The sequence below is a fragment of the Ipomoea nil genome, unplaced genomic scaffold, assembly GCF_001879475.1.
Source record: "Ipomoea nil cultivar Tokyo-kokei standard unplaced genomic scaffold, Asagao_1.1 scaffold2662, whole genome shotgun sequence".
NCBI classification, from domain to species: domain Eukaryota; kingdom Viridiplantae; phylum Streptophyta; class Magnoliopsida; order Solanales; family Convolvulaceae; genus Ipomoea; species Ipomoea nil.
This window is the reverse complement of record NW_017619090.1, coordinates 1004960-1026690: the sequence shown is the minus strand read 5'-3', so window position 1 is coordinate 1026690 and position 21731 is coordinate 1004960. Positions and strand designations below refer to the sequence as shown.

Here is a 21731-nt window from a genome sequence, read left to right as displayed (position 1 = left end):
GATCAGCTACGATGAGCTAAGGCGAGTTAGAATTGATAACATAAAGCTGACCATCGTAAAAGATCAGCTCGAAAAACAAGTTCTTCTTCTTAAAGAGCATTGTACAGAAAGAGAGTTGCGGGAGTGATAAACATTATTTTTGTTGTTATTTTAAATAATCTTTTTATAGTTAATTTGCAATAATTGATTAATTCTTATCTATTTTTATTTATTATTGCTATAATTAGTTTTTAGTAATATTATTCAATTTTAGGTTGTTTTTATTAAATTTGTCTATTATTTGAATTCTATCAGTTTAATAATTCATTGATCCTAATTTAATTATAATTTTAATAATTTTAGTAGTACATGATTAGTAGGAGTTTAATAAATGTAGATTAGTTATATATGGTCTGTAATAAGTTTATTATTATTATTATTATTATTATTATTATTATTATTATTAAGAAAGGGTCAGCGCCAATCGATCGCAATTCACACCAGAGTCGCAAGAAATCTCAGCAATCCATCAAACCCGGTCTTCTTGGTGATAGTAATCTGAGCTACTTGTGTGCGCAAGTGGAGAATCCGTTGGGGCTGAGATATATAAAAGGGAGGCCTATGTCATCGTTCAGGATGAGATCAGTTTACCCTGGATCAATTCCGGAGGTGAGAATAGAACGAGAGCAATTGAGATCAATTTCACTCCGGAGCAATTCCCATCGGTACGGCTGGATTTTTCGGCGACAATCTCTGTGCAATGTCTGATCAACGATTTCCAAGGCAGCAGCACTTCCTGGTTCTATTTCTTTGTTTTCCTTTAAACTGCATTACCCTTTGTAATTTCCTAAATTCCTAGTCTATAAGATGTCTACGACCCAGTTTAATTTCCTTTCAATTATTGTTTTAAATTGCTAAGCTTTGATATTTGATTATTTTGTTTGCATGGTATGTAGCGTTGTTCCTGGAGAATAGAAATTGCACCTAATTATGATGTTAATTTGGTGATTTTAAAGCTATATTATTAATCCTTGAACTTACTTTTAGTAGGGACATTAGTATTAAGCTATCATTAATTGAATTTATTCTTATGGTAAAGCACTGCTAGTTTAATTCTTCAAATTCCAAATACTATGCTTGGTTGCTGTTTATTTTAGTTATTAATTGATTTATTGATTCATGTTCGTACTTTTCAATTGGTTTCTATTTGTTATTCTGCTTTCTGATTTAATTTTATTGCTTAACTACCTGAGTTTTATTGATCGCTATCTTTGGCATTTGTCTAGCACTTTACATTATCAAGTCAATTATTTCTTAAGTTTAAGTAATTAAATTGCATTGTACAATTCCCTATGGGTTCGACTCTTGCCTTTGCACACTATCACTACACTGGCTCGTGCACTTGCGAGGACATATATAAAATTGTCCATCAGGGAGCAACAATTGCGTGAGGTTCTTGATTTGTTCAATAATTCGTCCAACTTGATGGACCGAATAGTGAATGAATTAAAACCGCATGGGGAAAGAACCGGAATTGGTTATGACCTCAGCTCCCCTTCACATGTCTTATTGAACAAACCCACGGACGTCTACTCTCGTGAAAGCTTTAAATCTGCGTTTGTTCAAGGTCCTACTCAAATGTTTGAGCCAATGAAGGAGATTAACAATTGTGATCAATCACAATCAACAAGCCTACCGAAAGGAAAGGCAGTACAACGTATTGTGGAACCACGAAATGGGAATAACTTGAAAGGCAAACCTAGGCATGATACTAATGTCAAAAGGAATGGACCGAAAGATAATAGATCTAATCTATATTATCAAAAAGGTCAGCCTACAAGGGATAACCAATCGAGGGTAAAAACAAATGTCAATCAGAGGCAAAATCGTTCTGAGCACCCACGAAAGGATCCTCTACGAGGAAACCCGAAAGGATAACATAACAGATATGCCAAGAGGTCACCCAGAAGACCAATGACAGGCAACAGATGGAGTGGACCATCAGAAGAGGATTGGCTTGTTTATCCCGAACCTTTGTCAAAAGCGCAATTTGAGAAAATTCATCGGCATAAACAAACCAATTACTCTAAGCAGTATCGCAATCCACCAGATGACTATTTTCAAAGTCGATACAAAGCTAAAACATTTGCTAAAATTTATTATGATTATCAAGTTTTTAATGGATACAGAGGACCAAAGATGAGTCAAGTTAACTCTAGGTTCATATGGATTCCAAAACTAACCACTAACCCTCAAGGACCCGAAATCGTAGGGGTACCTAAAGTTACATGATCTTTGATTTCAGGAAAAACAGGTCATATGGTATGTCGACAGTGGATGCTCAAGACATATGACCGGAGATAAATCAAACTTGAGCAATTATAAAGAAATTGACCGTCCAAAAGTTATTTTTGGGGGAGAATCAAGTGGAAAGACGAAAGGAGTTGGAGATATTATCAAAAATGGAATAACCATTAAAGGAGTTTCTCATGTTAAACAAAGAAGTATCTTTCTTAACCGTCCGATGGGCTTTAGAAAATGCATCGTGTGGCCGAGAAATTCGGTCCACTAACCCGTAATCGTGGCTGATCGTGTCAGCGGAAAGGACGGTCATTAATTGCTCTTGTCCCATACTCAAGTGTATTTCTCTCTCCTCATTAAATGAGGAATGACAATTTTTGATCTGATATCTTCCTTATTAGATAATTTCTACAGATATATTGTCTTATATACGCAAGTTGTCAGATGTGACCCAAACCCTTTGCACTTACCCATACCCTTTCAAATTCAAACCACGGGTCATTCATCAACCCGACCCAAGCAAATTCAGTTATACCCACCTATTAACCCTACACACTTCTCATAATTTTTCATCTCCACCGTGTTTAGCCATAACCTCTCAAACAATTCCAAACACTTTCAAAAACCTCTCAATCTTTCACAAACCCTCCCAAGACACCTTCAACTCAACAATGGTGAAGAAATCTAAATCAAAGGCTCCCAAAGAAGTTCAACCCTCATCTGCCGAGAAGCTTCCGACGTTCCCAACTTCCGATGAATCCTTCATCGAGTCCAGAAAACACTTCATAGCTTGTGGATATATGTGGGATGCTCATGGTTTCCTTCAGTATTGCCTCGACAAGACGTTCGGAGAATCGATCATCAATCTTCTACAGGAAAGTGGTCTTTATTGCCTTGTGACTCATGTTTACACATTCTTTTACCCTTTTGATTTCACGCAGTTCTATTTGAATGCATCTGTGTCCGCTGATAATTCTACCACCACCTCTTAAGTGAATGGGACAACCATTTCTTTCACATCGGAGGACATTCGAAAGGCATTTGGTTTTCCAGAGAGAGATGTTTCTTATAGCTCAAACTTCCTGCTGTATGGTTATGATCCGATTGCGTTATATGCCCAAATCAAGAATGCTCAAAGTCGGATTGATGTGAAGTGGCCGTTGAAGAAGAAGTGGTTCCGACTTGACTATGAGTTTGTGGCAGACATTTTCAACAAGATTGTTGATCACAAGACATTGGCACAGATGATGTTACTCAAGACAAGTTGAAGTGATTCATGCATTCTTACATCGCTACAAAGTAGACTGGTCAAAAATCGTCTTTGATCAACTTTTGGTCCATGTCACTGCTGGCAAGACTAAAGATAGAGACATATGGCGAAAGGTTGGCTTCGGATTGATGATAGGACACTTACTTCGTTTCAAAAATGTCCCTTTACGAGCATTTCACCAAGTTCAAAAATCTGCCACATGAAGTCCAAACTCTCGGGTTATGACAAACAAAAGGCGATCAACTTGAACTTACCCATCACATAGTCAAAGTCAAAATCCAAACGAAAGATGACATCTAGGGTGATCAGCCCACGCCAAAGCGTCGAAGAAAATCACGAAAAGTTAAGCATTCTTCAGAAGAAGGCTCATCTCGTTCTCTTTCCGATGTTCCAGAGAACGAAAGTGAACTCGTGCCCCCGAAAGATCCAGTTCCTCTCACGAACTTACCACAGCCTGCAATTGAAACCAGCATGACAACTAATCCACTCCCTCAACTTGAACCATCTCTTCAAAATAAACCGATTCCTAAATTGGCTCCAGCTCGAGATCAAGTCATGCCCCCTTCCGCACCAGTTCATCACATCAGCAGTTTTGAAAATACTTAAGCAGAGAATTCGTCAAATGACGAGTGTTCTAACAGACGGTAAGCTGATTCGGTGAAGATGAACATTCGTCATCTTCACGACAAAGCTAATGAAATCATGACTCGATTAGCTCAACCTCCTGTTTCTACTCTTTCAAGATTCCGAAGGACAGTGGTTACACCGTCGCCTACTGCTCAGGGGGAAGAAAAGATCACGAGTGCACCTGCTATGAAAAAGTTGACCCAACACCCTTGCCATTGTGCGGGACATGAAGAAGCAAAAATCCACATCCGAAATTTCCTTGCCACAAGAACCTATTGTTGCAGAACATGTCTTACCGATTCTGGCACAAGAACCTGCAATCGTAGAAAAGGACAAGTGTGTACCTTCTTCTTCTGATCTCTTAAGTCTCCCACAAGAACCTGGTTTACCAGAAGAGACGAGAGAAGAGATCATTGGGACAAGTTTTGTTCCACCCCCAACACGAGATCAGTTGCTTCGATAGTCTATCTTCGAAGAGTATCAACGAGTGTTACGGTGGCAGCAATGGCGAACATCACCTCTCGACGTCTTTCTAGCACGAGTCGATGAAATGAAAGCAGAAGAAATTTTTGCCTTAGACTGGCTAAACACGATGGATATCTATGAGGCGGTTCTGCTTCCAAAGATCTCACGAACGTACTCTTACAAAATCACAAATCGGACGCTTGGAAAAGATAAAGCCCAGACTGCATTGAAATCATGAAACCATCTTTCGATGATCCAGCTTTCGAGGCTGAAATGAAGAATCTCAGAGACGCCATGCGGCTATCCAAAATCAAGACGGAGCTTGGAAAGCTCTACAAGAATGATCCTCATTGCAGCACCAGCGGCACGAAATCTGTTGTTGAACACATTTATCTACCTACTGACACACAAGAAGAGCAAGTCTCTAAGGGAAATGATTTTGGAGGAAAGACTTCTGAACTCATGCAAATAAGCACCATCTTGAAGAAAATGTCACTCCCGAAAATATTGAAGCCGAAAAGAGTGATGTGGCAAAGGAGACAGATGATGAAGAGGACGAGCACATTTCTGATAGAGAAGATGATGGTGTTGACAACGAGAAGGATCCGGATGAAGAAGAAAATGATGATGAAGATAAGGAGACTGATGAAAGAAGATCAAAATGATGATAAGGATTACAATCAAGATGCTGATACTGATGATGACCCGAAAGATAGTTCCGATGGAAGTTCTGATGCCAGTTCTAGTGATGATGACGACGATGATGACGAATCTCACGTTATTGGCCAAACCCAGATGATTCCTCCTACAGATCGATACTCTCGTTCAAAGGATGGCAGATCCTGGGTACCGAAAGCATCCGATGATGGTAACTGGGAAGCATCATTGGCAGTAACACCTTTCATTCCAAGTCAAACTGAGCATGGCACTCAGACCGACAATGAAGATCTTAATATTGATGCAATCTTGCAACTTTTGACACGAACAATTGAGGCACTTCAAAAGCAACATCAACGTTACAATGAACAACGCATCGAGGACGCTGAAATCATGACACGAATGACTGGTCAAATGTCCTTCATCAACGAAAAGCTCACCTTCTTGGTCAAAGATTCTCAGAAAGAAAGACCATCTACTTCTCAAGCCCCGCAGCCTGTTGACCTACGTCGTCAGATAGAACTACTTGAGAAAATTACAAAGGAGCAACATTCGCTCAAACTATCTCAATTTGGTCTTAAAGAGCGGGTAGATCTATCGTGTCTAAAGGTTGACACAGCCAGTGATAACATCTCTGCCATGGCCAACTATCAGTTGCAGATATTGAACTATGTCATGGAACTTACTCTCAAAGTTGACTCACTTCTGAAACCGTCTGATCCTCCCACTGATGGTGATGATGCCAAAAAGGGGGAAAGGAGATGAAGAAAAGCTGACGATGATGAAGCATATCAGGGAAAAAGCAAGGAACCCGAAAGAAGGAATGAAGGAATTCTCGTCCATACAAGCAATACACCTTCCTTCGAGCCTCAACAGCAAACACCATCTGAGTCAAGATAGCAAACACCTTCCAAGTCTCGTCGACAGTCTATAAGACCGAGACCCTCCTATGGTTCACAGTCTACGTATTCTTTTGCAGGATTATCTCATCGAGAAAAGATAAGTCTTCGACGAAAGTTGATGAGAGATGACAAAGTAACAATGGATGGAGCTGGAATATTCGTCAACTGTGAAGAATACAAAGAAGGAAGTGGATTAAGATTCGAAGGATACAATCTGCCAATCTGGTTGAAGAAAATGGATGATCATTATCGGCAAGATTATCAATGGAAGGAGAACAAGAGAATAAGAGAAGAAAATGAAGCTAGAAGACTAAAACAAGAAGATGTAAGAAATTGAAGAAAACAAGAACTTACAAGATATCAAGAGACACAGGAGAAAATCAAAGAAGTTTCGAAGATAGGAAGATATGCAGACTTTGATGTCAAATATGATGCCATAGCAAAGGTTCACCGAGAATCAAGAAAAAAATTACATTGATGGAATGAACTCTATAGAGCTCATACAATGGTGGAATCATGGCATCATCTCTAGACGAATCATACTTGAAGCATACAACAATTACACGAGTTATAACTTTGGTAAAAAAAATATGAAGCTCAAGTTCGTGAAAGACCACTCAGAGAAGTTAGAGTTAATATCAACAATGAAATAGACTTTGACATCATGCTCGAGAAGCAAAAAGAGCGAGACGAAAAAGAAAGGATGGAAGCTCAATAAGCGAAACAAAGTCTCTTGGCCGTGTAATATGTTTCATTTCCTTTAAGTACTTTTTATTTTGTAATCAATTTTGCTTAATGAATATCTCTTTTACGTGATCTTTGAAGTACTTTTGGTTCTTAAATTAAGCAGTTTTATAATTGTTTATGGATCCTTTTGTACACTTTTAAGAAAGGTTGTTTTGTAATAAAAACTTTCCTTTAAAGGACATCCTTCAGTCTTATGAATAAGAGTATAGGTTTTGGCATCATCAAAAAGGGCGAAATTGTTAGGAACAAGTGTATATAGATTTTGATGATACCAAACTGTCTTAGGATGTAGACCCCTATTTTTTGTTTAATAGAAAATCTCGTATACATAGGCATGAAATGTTAAATCATGCACGAGACTAGTAGAATAGGTCTACATGAAGACTCGAAGATGATCGAAAGTTGCCTGTAAATGAAAGGAGGACTAAAGCAAGTCTCGGATGGACTGCTTCGACAAAAATGACTTTCATTCAAGAGGAAAGGACGAAAGATGAGGAAAATCTTTCAATCCCAAATATGCGAGTCAAGGACAGACTTGTTAAAAGACAACTCTCATTAATAGAAACAATGAGAATGTTGTCTATCATTCAGTTGAGCAAATCGTTCGGACAAAAGGTGTCCTAGGAATGATCTTCACTAAAGACAAGGAACATTAAAAGACTTGTACTATCTTGTCAGTGAACAAGGACAAAAGCCATAATGTTTTTTGCTCCAACGGCTACACAGTACAAATGCATTTAATGCCCATTGCCCACTAAGTAATACACATTGGTTTTTAGGTTTGAAATTTTCATCTCCCTCCAACGGATGGATTTTTCCACCTATAAATACCTCTCTTCACCATTGAAGAAGGTGCTGGTTAACTCACTCTCTCTATCTAAGAAAAGCATTTCAAAGCAGTTCCATCTTCTTAGGCTTTTCATAACCAGTGTGTGCTGTGAAGTTTTTTCAAAGGCATATCCATCCTCATACTTCACAACCTGAAGCTGTCTTGTTCTTTTCACAAGTGAAGATCTAATCAGACATCAAGACAAGCCTCAACCCGTTGGAGAAACACCAAATCTCTTTTCCAACATCTCAACTCAGGAGTTAGTTGATAGAGGCGGAGTAAACTCTAGAAGTTGAAAAACCTATCAAGTGGTTGTCCGGCTTAGTGATCAGGGAAGCCAGCTTGAAGTAGTTTGTACTAGGAGTGATAGTGCAAACCCTTTCACATGTTGTGAAAGAAGAGTGGAGTAAGCACAGTTGGCCGAACCACTATAAAAATCTCTCTGTCTCACTCTTTTTACTTACCGCTTTTACTTTCGTGCTTTGCATATCATATCATATCGACCAAACGCATTTTCTCATAAACACGAAAGATTGCAAAGAAAAATAAAATTGAAACGACATTTCCGCTGTGCGTCTCTCCAAAAGGAGAAAAATCGATTAGAGTCTATTCACCCCCCCCCCCCCTCCTCTAGACTCTCTTTGACCCTACCGGGACCAACAAAACATAATCAATTAGATAAAATAATTTGAATAACAATATATTCATAAATACTTTTAAATTTTAATTTCTTTTAGTTAGATCGATTTTTCTAAATTAATTCAAATACAATAAAGTATATTATAAACTTGTATACTACATTAATTAAATTATTTATAAAAACTAGACTAAAAGATCATTTATTTTGTTAATTAAATGATTCATAATAAGTATACTAAAAATATTTAATTTATCTTGTGAAGAAATGAAAGAGAGAAGATAATTAAAAGTGTTGCTAATGAGATTTGAACCCATGACATAAGCCTTTATAGCATAAAATTTAGAGTTCCCCCAACTAAACTACTCAAACTATTGAGATTTTTAACATAAATATAGATTTTATATAATATTTCATGCTATATATTATACATATACATACATATATATAAAGGGGTGGGGTGGAGGGAGTGGGGCAGCTGCCCCCACCGCCCATGTCTATAAGGTACAAAAATGATCTTCATGACTTTCAAGGATAGAAAAGTTTGGTGAACAAAAGCTCACTCCATGTATCTTGAACTCCAGGCAAACACCATTGGATACAATCTGCATAGCTCACAGGATTTGCTAGTTGTTCAGCTGTCAAAGCCCCTAATTGTTTCTTGTAAATTGATGTGTGACCATCCTTTCTATAGTTTGAGAGCCTTGTAATGTTTAGGAGTGTTATTTTCACATTCGGCTTGCCAAACACCTCGTCAATTATTTGTAATTTTCTTTTAAACGAGCTTGGTACATCGTACTTAGGATCTTCTATGAGCATCGTTTCGTTATAGCAATTGCCTTTTTGGTCTCCTCCCCATAAATCGTTTCTATATTCAAGAACAAAACTTAGTGATATGATCAATCTAATTAAGAAAGTGTAACTTTATGGATGAGATGAAGAGTAAATTACCAAAATATCACTCAACTATAGTGATTTCATTGCTTTAATTGGTTTTTGACTTTCAAAATAGTTTGCTCAATAATGTTCTTAACTATCAAATTTGTACCTATTTTAGTTTGAGAATAAAAATTTGGGTGAAACTGTAGGTGCCTTCAAATGATTAAAATAAATACAAATTTGATACTTAACTACACTATTAAACGAAATTAATTAAAATGGTAAAAACACTATAATCTATAGAGAGTATATACACTAGCTATCCATATAAATGTTTTTAACATCTGATGTTAATTTCCAATAGAATTAACTTCATCTTTGGTCCCACGACTTTTGATATCTTATCATTTTTGGTACACAATTTTAATTTTTTTTTCAATTTTGGTACCTAACTTTGTTATTTTTATGAATTTTGGTCCTTTCGGCCAAATTGACAGCGAAATATTGCCGAATTTTATATTTTAGTGACAAAATCGTCATCCCAATGAAAGATCTTCAATATCTAAACAAAAGAAAAATCATATTAAGATAAAAACAAGAGTTCACCAATCGTCAACGCTATAAATCTCATAGATCTGTGTGTAGTTTCTGTCTGTCTTCCCCATTATTCTAGTCGATCAAACACCTATAAATATGATTTTACAATGATTTTGTTTAGATATTGAAGATATTTCTTTGGGATGACGATTTTACCACTAAAAATATAAAATTCGACAGCATTTCGCCGTCAATTTGGCCGAAAGGATCAAAACTGATAAAAATAACAAAGTTAGACACCAAAATTGAAAAATGTTAAAGTTCTGCACTAAAAGTGATAGAAATTCAAAAGTCGTGAGACCAAAAGTGAAATTAATTCTTTCCAATAAAAAGAAGAAAATTAAAATTAAAATTATTGTTTCACACATCACTAACCTTCTATGATTTGGTGAGATGTCAGTGAAAAATACCCTTGTTTTAGATGGATCCATATTCTCCTCCACCCATTCCAACATACTCTCCAATGCCATACGATAAGCATCATCTGAGGACACATCTATAATGTTTTTCACCTTGTCTTCAAATGATCCTTCTCTGAATTAATATCAACACTAATATTATCTTTAAGAAGAAACTTATATCATTGATTTTTTATTAAAAGTAATAATCATATATTTACTTACAATATCTTGAAGTATTCATCAGCAACCCACCAAATATATGTTTGTAACACTAAAATGTCAACACCTTTCCAATGTTGTCCATGAACATTAATTGAACCCCTACGAACAATTCGGCCATGCACTGTATGCTTTTCAGGGTTATCCGCATTTGATTCCAGTAGGAATGGAGCATAGTAGAATTCAATCTTTGCACTATATTCCTTAAATACAACAAAACAACGTTAATCATAATATATATAAATTGTGTAGTGACTTCTCCCACGTGGGAGGTCATGAGATCGAGCTTCAGTGGAGGCGTTGTTACGTTGACTCTGTGTGCTTCATTAGCTTGACAAAGTATGTTTGAACGGATGCTACAATGTAATAGAGTCAGTAGCATTCAAAAAAATAATTGTGTAGTAGTCCAGCTATCAAATCGAGCCAAACACATACAAAAATGGGTTTGTACATTTGCGTGGCCTATCAAATAGTAATCGACCCATGCATACAGGGGTGGAGCTAGGATTGGATAATGCGGGAGGTCAACTACTGTTGAAATACTAAATTAAATACACATTGATATCCATTTAACATATTTTAAAATAATCATTATATTACAAATTCACTAAAGTTTAGAATAAATCATTTATAATTGAAACTATATTAAATTATTTTGCAATATGCTTTTAATGTACATTGCTTTGTGAGATTGAAGGAATAAAAACATTCGCACATGTTTTAAAAGACTATTGATTATTTATTGAAAAATGAAAACATAATAACAATTGCTTTCTCAAATATAAGTACTACAAAATTTTTGCATTATTATGCATGTTAAATTAAATACAAAATTTACCACATAACCACAAATCTGCATAATTAACCAAACAAATGCACCTTGATATCCATTATTTAGAATCAAACAAAACAACTATTTAAAATAAACAATAAAATATGAAACAAAAATTAACCAAACAAGTAGTTAAAAACAGAAAAAAAAAAAAAACAAAAAACAAAACAAAACAAAAAAAAACAAAAAAAAAAAACAAAAACAAACAAACAAACAAACAAAAAAAAAACAAAAAAAAAACAAAAAACAAAAAACAAAAATTAACTTAAAAAATATTCATAGATTTTAATAATGACAAATTATCTTGTTATAGCGTATATGACGAATATATGTATGGTTCTAGAGAGAGAAACTAGTAAGTAGATTAAATGAGCTTTGAATGTGAGTCAACAATATAGAGAAAACATTGTTAGGACTCTAGTATTAGTAGTCTAGTAGAACTCTTTATACTTGTCTTCTATATTAGTATTGTACAGACTATTATTCGTTTTCGGTTAATCAATACAATCCTCATCTGGTATCATATCTAGGTTTCTTTCCATGGCAGCTTTGGGTGGGAATAATGATGGATCTGTTCGTGATTCTTCAGAACGGACCGTCTCCGAGGTTGCCTCCACCCCCATTTATCCGTCTCCGAGCTTGTCCAGTGCTCATCACTTTGTGTCGATCAAGCTCACCGCACACAATTATCTGTTCTGGCGTACCCAGATGCTCCCGTTTCTCGAAGGTCAGGGGGTGTTGGGCTTTGTTGACGGCACGGTGGAGTGTCCGCCGGCAGCCTCGTCGGCTTCGTCAACGGCAGACAGCGGCAGCACTGCCTCGGCAGTAGCGTCGCCGGTGGTGCAGTGGCGTCGACAGGACAAGGCTGTCCTGTCTCTCTTGATCTCGTCCTTGTCTGACGAGATGCTACCGTTGGCTGTGGGCCGACCGACGTCGCGTAAATTGTGGTTGGCGATTGAGCAAGAGCTCGGCTCGGCAACGCGGTCTCGCGCGGTTCGTTTGCTCAGTGAGCTGCAGCGTTTGTCGCAGGGGGCTTCGTCCGTTTCGGATTATTTGAACCGGGCGCGGATTTTGGTGGAAGACTTGGCCCTTGCTGGGCGTCCGGTTCCTCTTGATGAGCAGAATATTTATGTCTTCCGTGGTCTGCGGTCGGATCTTCGCCCGCTCGTTGCTCCGTTGACTCGTGGTGACCCGGTAACTCTCTCGGATCTTTCCGATTATTTAATTTCTCAAGAATATATCTGCGCAGGTGATGGTCCGGTTGGTGCGCCGGCTGCCTTGACCGTTCACCGTGGTGGCCGGGGCGGTCGTGGCGGAGGCCGGTTCTCCCGAGGTGGCTCGGGCAGTGGGGGTTCCGGCGGCAGTGGTTCGGGCACCGGCGGTTCGGGCAGTGGCGGCCGTGGTCGCGGTGGCCGGGGCCGTGGCCGTGGTCGCTCGGATGTGCGTTGTCAGATTTGTGACAAGATTGGGCACTCGGCGGCGAATTGTTGGCGCCGTTATTCTGAGTCGTCTGGTCCTCAGGCTAATGTGGCTTTTTCTGGTGGTGAGGGTGGTTCGGTTGACTCTCACCAATGGTTTCCTGATACGGGGGCCACTAATCATGCCACTCCCGATTCCTCTCAGTTGATGTCCTCGGCAGGCTATGACGGTTCGGACACTCTTCGTGTCGGCAATGGTGAAGGTATGCCTATCTTTAGTGTTGGGTCTACTTCGATAGCCTCGTCTTCTAGAGTGTTTCGATTAGATGATGTTTTGCATGTCCCTGGTTTGTCTTCTTCTTTAATTTCTGTTCAACGCTTTGCTAAAGATAATCGTGTCTTTTTTGAGTTTCATCCTGACTGTTTTCTTGTGAAGGATCTCTTGACCAGGGAGGTGGTTTTTAAGGGGGGAACTTCTGGTGGCTTATACTCCTGGCCCGCGTCTTCTGCTCGTTCTGTTGCTTATGTTGCTGCGCGTGCTTCGTCTTCTACGTGGCACAAGCGGCTTGGTCACCCTCATACTCGGGTTCTTCGTCAGATTTTGCAGTCTTCTGGTGTTAGTAGTTTTAATTCTAGTGATCTATCTCGTTTGTGTTCTTCGTGTCAGTTAGGGAAGTCATCCCGTTTTCCTTTGCCCCGTGTTGAAACTAAAACTACCCGTGTACTAGAATTGGTTTATACTGATATTTGGGGCCCTGCGCCTGTGCACTCTGTGAATGGTTTTCGTTACTTTGTTTTGTTTGTGGATGACTTTACCCGTTTTATTTGGTTTTATCCGATGCGCTTAAAAACTGATATATATTCCATATTTGAACGGTTTCGGTCACTCGTTGAGCGCTCGTTCTCACAGAAAATACTTTCTATTCAGTCTGATTTAGGGGGAGAGTATAAGAAACTTCACTCTACCTTTGAGTCTCTTGGCATTCGTCACAGGCAGTCCTGTGCATACACACATGAACAGAATGGGCGGGTAGAACGCCGTAATCGGCATATAGTTGAGACTGGCTTGGCCCTGATGGCTCAAGCGTCTGTCCCATCTCGTTTCTGGGACTATGCGTTTGAGACTGCTGTATACTTGATTAATAAAATGCCTACCAGTGTCTTAAATAATGAGTCTCCTCACTCTCGTTTGCACCGGTCTCCTCCGTCCTATTCCTTTTTGCGTGTCTTTGGGTGTTTGTGTTTTCCTTTATTGCGTCCCTATAACCGTAATAAATTGGAATATCGTTCTTCTCCTTGTGTGTTTTTAGGGTATCCTGACTCTTTTCGTGGCTATCGTTGTATGAATCCTGTCACTAATAAGGTCTTTATCTGTCGCCATGTGCGATTCGATGAGTCCGTTTTTCCTTTTGCTAGATCTGTTGCTTCGCAGGTGGTGTCTCGGCCTCCAGTGGTGCCGTGGGGTGTTGCCCCCATCGTGCCTATCTCCTCTTCAGTTATGGAGCCTGTCGATGATACACCGGTTCCGGATATGCCCGCGGGTCCGGCTGACTCTGTCTCCACTGAACGGACCGTTTCGGCTGTCCCTAAAGCTTCTCGGGGTCGACCTCGTGGTAGTAAGAACAAGGTGGCAGGTCCGCCCTCTCATGTTATGGCAACGAGGAGTCGGGGCCCGCAGGAGCATGTGGCTCTCGTTTCTGCCGCTACAACACCCGAGCCGACATGTTATTCTCAGGCTGTTGCGCATCCGGAATGGCGTGAGGCCATGGATGCTGAGTTTAATGCTCTCCTACACAACCAGACTTGGACTCTGGTCCCGTACACTCCAGGTATGAATGTTGTGGGTTGCAAGTGGGTGTTTCGGGTGAAACGGAATGCTGATGGGTCTATTGAGCGACATAAGGCTCGTCTGGTGGCCAAAGGTTTTAATCAGGTCGCTGGTAAGGATTTCTTTGAGACTTTCAGTCCGGTGGTCAAGCCAACCACGGTTCGCCTTCTTCTGTCACTTGCTCACTCCCGTGGTTGGTCCATTCGTCAGCTGGATGTCCACAACGCCTTTCTGAACGGTAACCTGGCGGAGACAGTGTATATGCGTCAGCCGCCTGGTTATGAGGACAAGTCTGTTCCTGATTATGTTTGCCATCTACAGCGTTCATTATATGGACTGAAGCAGGCTCCTCGTGCCTGGTTTACCCGATTGCATGACTTCCTGATCTCTGTTGGCTTTGTTCCGTCCAAGACTGACGTTTCGTTGTTTATATATTCTGTCAGTGGTGTGCAGCTTTACTTTCTTGTGTATGTGGATGACATTTTGGTCATGGGATCGGACTCGAGCCGTGTTGATGGGCTTGTGGCTCAGCTTGCGCGTACATTCAAGATTCGGGACATGGGACCCCCGTCTTTCTTTCTTGGCATTGAGACGATGTCACTATCTGATGGTATTCTTCTGTCTCAACGGCGTTATATACAGGATATTCTTAGACGTGCAGGCATGGTTGACTGTAAACCGGTTTCTACACCCGTTTCGGTGGCTCGGTCTGATGTTGATGATTCTACTCCGTTTGCTGATCCTACTCACTACCGTAGCATTGCGGGTGCTCTTCAATACCTGACGGTGACTAGGCCGGATTTGTCTTATGCAGTTAACAGGCTTTGTCAACGCATGCAGTCGCCCACCACTGCGGACTGGGCGGTTATGAAACGTGTTCTGCGGTATGTGAAAGGCACTCTTGGTATGGGTCTATGTATTCGCAAGTCGGAGTCTCTTGCATTGCATGCGTTCTCGGATTCGGATTGGGCAGGTAATCCGGATGACCGAAAGTCTACGAGTGGGTTTGCCGTCTTCTTGGGGTCTAATTTAATTGCTTGGTCTTGTCGGAAGCAACGGACAGTGGCGCGGTCCTCTACTGAGGCCGAATATAAGGCACTGGCTGATGTGGCGGCGGAGGTCACATGGTTGGTTTCTTTGCTGCGCGAAATTGGCTTCCCTCCGGAAGCTGCGCCGGGGCTGTGGTGTGATAATCTGGGAGCAACATACCTCTGTGCTAATCCGGTTTTTCATGCACGAACTAAGCATGTTGAAATCGATTATCACTTTGTTCGAGACAAGGTTGCCAAGAAGGAGTTGCAGGTTCATTTTATTTCCACGAAGGACCAGCTAGCTGATATTTTCACCAAGCCACTTGCATCTGCTCGGTTTTCATTGCTTCGGGACAAGCTCAATATTTCGAATGCTCCACCTTGAGCTTGAGGGGGAGTGTTAGGACTCTAGTATTAGTAGTCTAGTAGAACTCTTTATACTTGTCTTCTATATTAGTATTGTACAGACTATTATTCGTTTTCGGTTAATCAATACAATCCTCATCAACATAATTTGAAATAGGAGAGAGCTGAAAAAATTGAGAATATGAAGAACTTTATAACTTAACTTGTAAGATTAATTTAAGTGGGAAGAGAGCCAAATATTTTAATTTGAAGAGAGAACGAAATTTTGATATTCTAAATAATATTTTTTTAAATTTTAATATTATATGTAATATTTAAAAAAAAAATTGGGGTGGGGTGGGAGGTGCATGGGTGGCCAAGGCCCCCATGGCATACACTTGTCTGCATACATGTAAAGGGAATGTTGAGTATATAAATTATAAATAATAAATTTCTCATTCAACTATCAATTTAAACTTTTATTTCAGACAAAATACACTATTCAATTTGTGTAATGCATTTATTAATTTAAACTTTAGTTAAGACGGAACACATGTTTAAAGAGTAAATACTCAAAATGGTCCCTCGACTATAGCTAAATTCACAATTTGGTCCTCGACTTTCAATTTCAACCAATTAAGTCCTTAACTTTGTAATTTTAACACAATTTGGTCCTCTGTCTATTTGACCGTTTGTTGACTGTGATTTTCGAGGATATATATGTAATTTCATGGTCCATCGTCGGTTTTTTAAGGTTCCGGTTGCATTTCCAGACCGCACTGTTACATTCGAATCCACTGCCGAAAGCGATCTACCAAATTCGGTCGCCTTTCTTCATCCTCCCTTTGGATTCAATGTAGTTGAGTTCGTACCAGAGCGAAGAAGACGACGTGTTTCCGAACCGGTGCAACGTCATCCTGGAGGCCTCCACGTGCTCCGACGAGAGCTGAAGGTTCTTCTGGAGATCGTCGATCACGGTCAACAAACGGTCAAATAGATGGAGGACCAAATCGTGTCAAAATTGCAAAGTTAAAGACTTAATTGGTTGAAATTGAAAGTCGAGGACCAATTTGTGAATTTAGCTATAGTCGAGGCACCATTTTGGGTATTTACTTATGTTTAAATTTAGTATCTGAGCCAAATCCATGTAATGGTATAAGTTCCAACTTCTATGTCACCCTTTAAAAAAAGACCTATGTCAAACGTATTCTGTGGTAACCCTAGAAAAAAGAAAAAAGAAAAGTAACTGACTACTTGCACACGTGAATTGAGCATATATATTATATGAAATATAAATGTGCAACGATTATGTCCACCTGTTGAGCATTGCGCGCGCGCGCGCGCGCGCACACACACACACACACACACACACATATATATATATATATATATATTAGGTTAGAATTTTATTTGAGACAAAATACATTATTCAATTTTATATCAGAGTTAAACTATGCAAAAAGTCCAATAACAACAAGGCTGTTATTTTTTCTATTTGTCCATCATATATGTTTGTTTTATTTGTTCAATTATCAATTAGTCCACTCTTATTTTTTTAATGTTTTTTTCCAAAGTAATCAAATTTATTAAGTGATACAATAATAAAAGTATGATGTAAAAAATTATTGTATTGAGAATTGAGATGCCTAAATTGATGCAAATTTTCAATATTTTTTTTAAAAACAATATTTAAATACCTTAGCTGTGAAAATAATTCTTTGGCCAGCATTTTCAATGGATTTGGCATTCTCCGGAATGAACTTTTGAAGAAGGCAAACAATGGAATAGTAGTGGCTTCTACTATGTGAATCACCTGCAAACATCATCCTTTTTCCTCTAAGAGCTTCAAGCATCATCGAAGCATTAAAACTGTAAATTTAGTAAAATCAAGTTATGATCATGAATGAAAATTATGGTTTAAAAAAAAAAAACAAAAATGAATTGAACACTTACGTTAGTAAGAGTAAAAAAATGAAATAAAAATATATACGTAATATTACCTTATTCAGTTATTGTGTACAAAATAATGTATTTTTCAGTACTCAAATAATATATTTTATGTATATATGTAATGTACTTTTAACTTATTTATGGCACATACAATGATGGTATAAAATTACTCTCATGGCATACCTAGGTACCGAGCAACTATTAGGCTGCCATTTCCAATGAAGATAATCCTTGTCAGGGCGACCATGTGCTAAGCAGGTTTGTTGTGGGAGTATATAAGGACACTCATATTCCTCGTACAACGGCCGAGATTCCTCGTCTCTCACCCACCGCCCGCTAAATATGTCGCACCCTTTCGTGCTCATTCCAACTGCAAATGGTAGCCTATCCTCTTTCTTCTGCTCTAACACCAAAATCACCCAAAATAATTAAATTTGATGAATATATCAAGGAATTCCTATCCCGTGGCTAAGACAAGGAAGCCGACCTCAAAGACAACATCAAGGTTCATGCCTAAAACATTGTAACTATTTTTGAGTGGGAAGGGAGGGAGGGAGGGGGGGCTCGCCCCAAGTATCCACATTGAGGTTGAGGGCACAGGTCCCAACCTTAGTTCTTCCTAGTGACGTTACCGAGTTCAACCTTGCTTAGTGCCAAGCAGAAGAATCAATTAGTGGTTGAGTCAAGGAAGCCTACCTCAAAGACGACTTCGAGGTTGTCACTCAAGTTAAGGGATGGGTCCACGGGCGAAGCGCGCGTTTTAGCTATTTTCGAGTGGAAAAGGGGGGGGGGGGGGGCGGAGGGGCGGGGGGTGGGGGGTAGGATTTCGTCCCAAGTATCCACATTGAGGTTGGGGCCCGCTCCCTAGTGACGTTACGAGGTCTGACCTCACTTAGTGTCCAGCAGAGGAATCAATTAGTGGTTGAGGTCGTAGGTGTCAACCTCAACCTTGATACTCCCTAGAAGCTAGTCAGACCTCACCTACATCGTATAGAAGAGTTTGTTCTTGGTCGAGCCTGAGCTTTGGCCAAGAAATTAATAGCTAATCTTTCCTAACACTACGAAGCCCGACCTTGCTATTCCCTAGGTTTTGAGGCCCAACCTCACTCACCACCAAACGAATTAATTCCATCAAAATTATTTTAAAGGAAAACTAGAATTTATGTGGAGGGCATTATAGGAAACTCACTGGTTGTGGCGGTGGGCAGGAGTAAGTAAATGATGTGAATAATGAAGGTGAAAAGACAAGGACATAAAAGGAAATGAACACGACCATGACTAGTGGTATGAAGAAATAAGGGAAAAAGTCAGCTTTTCTAAGGAAGAAGAAGGAAGAAGATGATTCCAATTGCATCTTCATAGTTCCAATGACCAACTTTTTGCTTTTGTGATTATTCCTTCAAGGTTTTATAGTAGAATTTCATTCTTCCCAATTATAGTAGAATTTCATGATTTTATGTATCGTTGAAAATTAAATATAGAAATAATATGTTGTACTGAATGAGCGAATATACACTAATTAAATACGGAGTATGATGCATCTGTATTTTATATTGGGATCGTTTGGCTGGTACATAAATGGCGCCAAAAAGTTGAATTCCAACCCTAAAGACGTCATGTCCCGACCTGACAGAGCATCTGAGAGGAGGTAAATTATGATAACTCAGATAAAAATTATGATAACTCAGATAAACACTTATATTGACCCTGGTGAGACTCAATTCCGGGTCAATTGAGCTGAATTAAATCAAATCATGCATGTAACATAATTTAGTTGAACACAAAGGCTAGACATTTGCTTACTGCGCACAAGGAACTCCTTACTTTGAGAAGTTGTTCCCATAGGCCTATACTGCCACTTGTAAGACTCGATCCCAGATCATTATTCCCAAACTTCACTCATGTGATCAGGGGTGCTTCCCATGCAGGCTTAAATGGCAATATGGCATCATATAACTAACTGGTGGTAGTAGAGGATACCACCGTTACTTTTCTTAATTTTGCATTTGATTTAAAAAAAAAAAAAAAAAAATTAAAACTTATGGGTGTGTTGTCAAATGATTTAATTTTTTGAAATAGAAAATATATTTATTTGTACATTATTTTAATTTAAGAAATAAAAATTTTTAAAATAAAAAATTAAAGAAATGAAATAAATATGTTCTATGCTTTGTACGTACAATGTACGGAGTAGTAGATTAGTAAATGTTGAAACAAAAATAGTCTAATAAGGTTTCAAGTTCAACTCCAGATAGAAATATTTATTGACTTTTTTTAGTTTTTTTTTTTCTTTTGGATTAGACCACGAGGTGTTCTGAGCATGTTCTAACTGTAGGATGCACCTTTAAACCCGTACCATAGCCAAATTGATTTTTCAATACAAGAGGGGGTTCAAACTCCGACCTCTCTTAAGGGACAAGAGTACACAGCCACTCATGCCAACCAAGCTGGTTTGATTTTTTTTTTTTTAAATTTAATTTAATTTGAATCGATCAATTATGAATAATGATTATGAGTTTCCCTTGTACATATCCTTGGGTAGTGAATTTAATATTGATTGCCTTTATTTACATTTCACAAATCAAAATAAACATATCGTTAGAATCACGATACAAAATATATAGTTATTAAATTTAAAAAAAAAAAAAAAAAAAAAAAAAAAAAAAAAAAAAAACTTTCCACAATCAATTTTTGCAAACAAACAATCCTTAGAGAGTACAATTGGTGTACATTCGTTGTCTTTGATGGATAAATATAAAATATCAGCATAAATGATTCAATCATATAGAGAAACAAATCACCAGTAATTTCATTTCTTTTTCCCGTGCTAGAATAATCACTACACTATACACAAATCTTCTCATTCAACTTTCCACCTAAAATCTCATCCAATCCAAATGTATTTAAAATGTGACAAAAAGAAAAGCCAAAGTCATCAAGAGAAGAAAAACTTGTAAACAAAAGCTCATTCTAAGTATCTTGAAGACCTCAGGATGTGATACGGTTCAACCTATGAATTCATTATGAGTTCCAATTGGACCCATAACAAGATCAAAGTACAATCCGTTAAGACAACTTTTTATTGGACATGTAAAAATGGTGAAGTTTAAATGAAAGTTCAAGCTCAAATGAAGCCCAAGAGTTTAAAGATTATTTTAATTGTATTTGTCTTGATATTGAGTGTAATTATCTTCTTAAGAAGGAATTAGTTGGTATACCATGCAACATGGTCTACCTTGCAAGGTGAATCCTGGTTCTAAATGGTCTACCTTGCAAGGTGGATCCTGGTTCTAAATAGTTAGTTTGATCAATGAAAAGTAAACAAGATAGGCAAAATGGGACAGATGGAGTACAAATTGGCCCCCTAAGTCAAGTGGATAGTGTAATTGGGTCCCCTAAGTGAAAAAAGCTCCATTCAAGTCCCCTAAACCGGTAAAATTGTTCAATTAAGTCCAAGTTGACTTGTTTATCTGGTTAAATGCATACGGTGTTGACACGTGTCTTTATTTTATTTTATTTTTATTAAAAAATATTATTTATTATAAATTAATTTTTTTTTTTAAAAAAAAAAACACAGGACAGCCACGGCTGTCCTTGAAGAAGGAATTTTTTAAATTTTTAAAAATTTTTAATTATTATTATTATTATTATTATTATTATTTTAATTAATTTATAATAAATAATATTTTTAACAAAAAAAAATAAAATAAGGACATGTGTCAACACTGTATGCATTTAACTTGATAAATAAGTCAACTTAGACTTTTTTTTGAACAATTTTACCGGTTTAAGGGACTTGACTGGAGCTTTTTTCACT

The 21731-nt window shown here is 38.4% G+C and overlaps 1 protein-coding gene across 1 annotated transcript; it reads right to left on the bottom strand.

Moving 5' to 3' along the window:
- Positions 1–8942: 8942 nt before the first annotated feature.
- LOC109154895 (protein trichome birefringence-like 33) lies at positions 8943–19757 on the bottom strand. The gene is made up of 6 exons (XM_019302634.1): positions 19718–19757; positions 18098–18317; positions 17662–17833; positions 10514–10713; positions 10266–10424; positions 8943–9282 (listed from the first exon to the last, which is right to left on the bottom strand). The coding sequence occupies exons 1-6, from the start codon at positions 19755–19757 to the stop codon at positions 8943–8945; spliced, it is 1131 nt and encodes a 376-aa protein (XP_019158179.1).
- Between the last annotated feature and the right edge of the window lie 1974 nt (positions 19758–21731).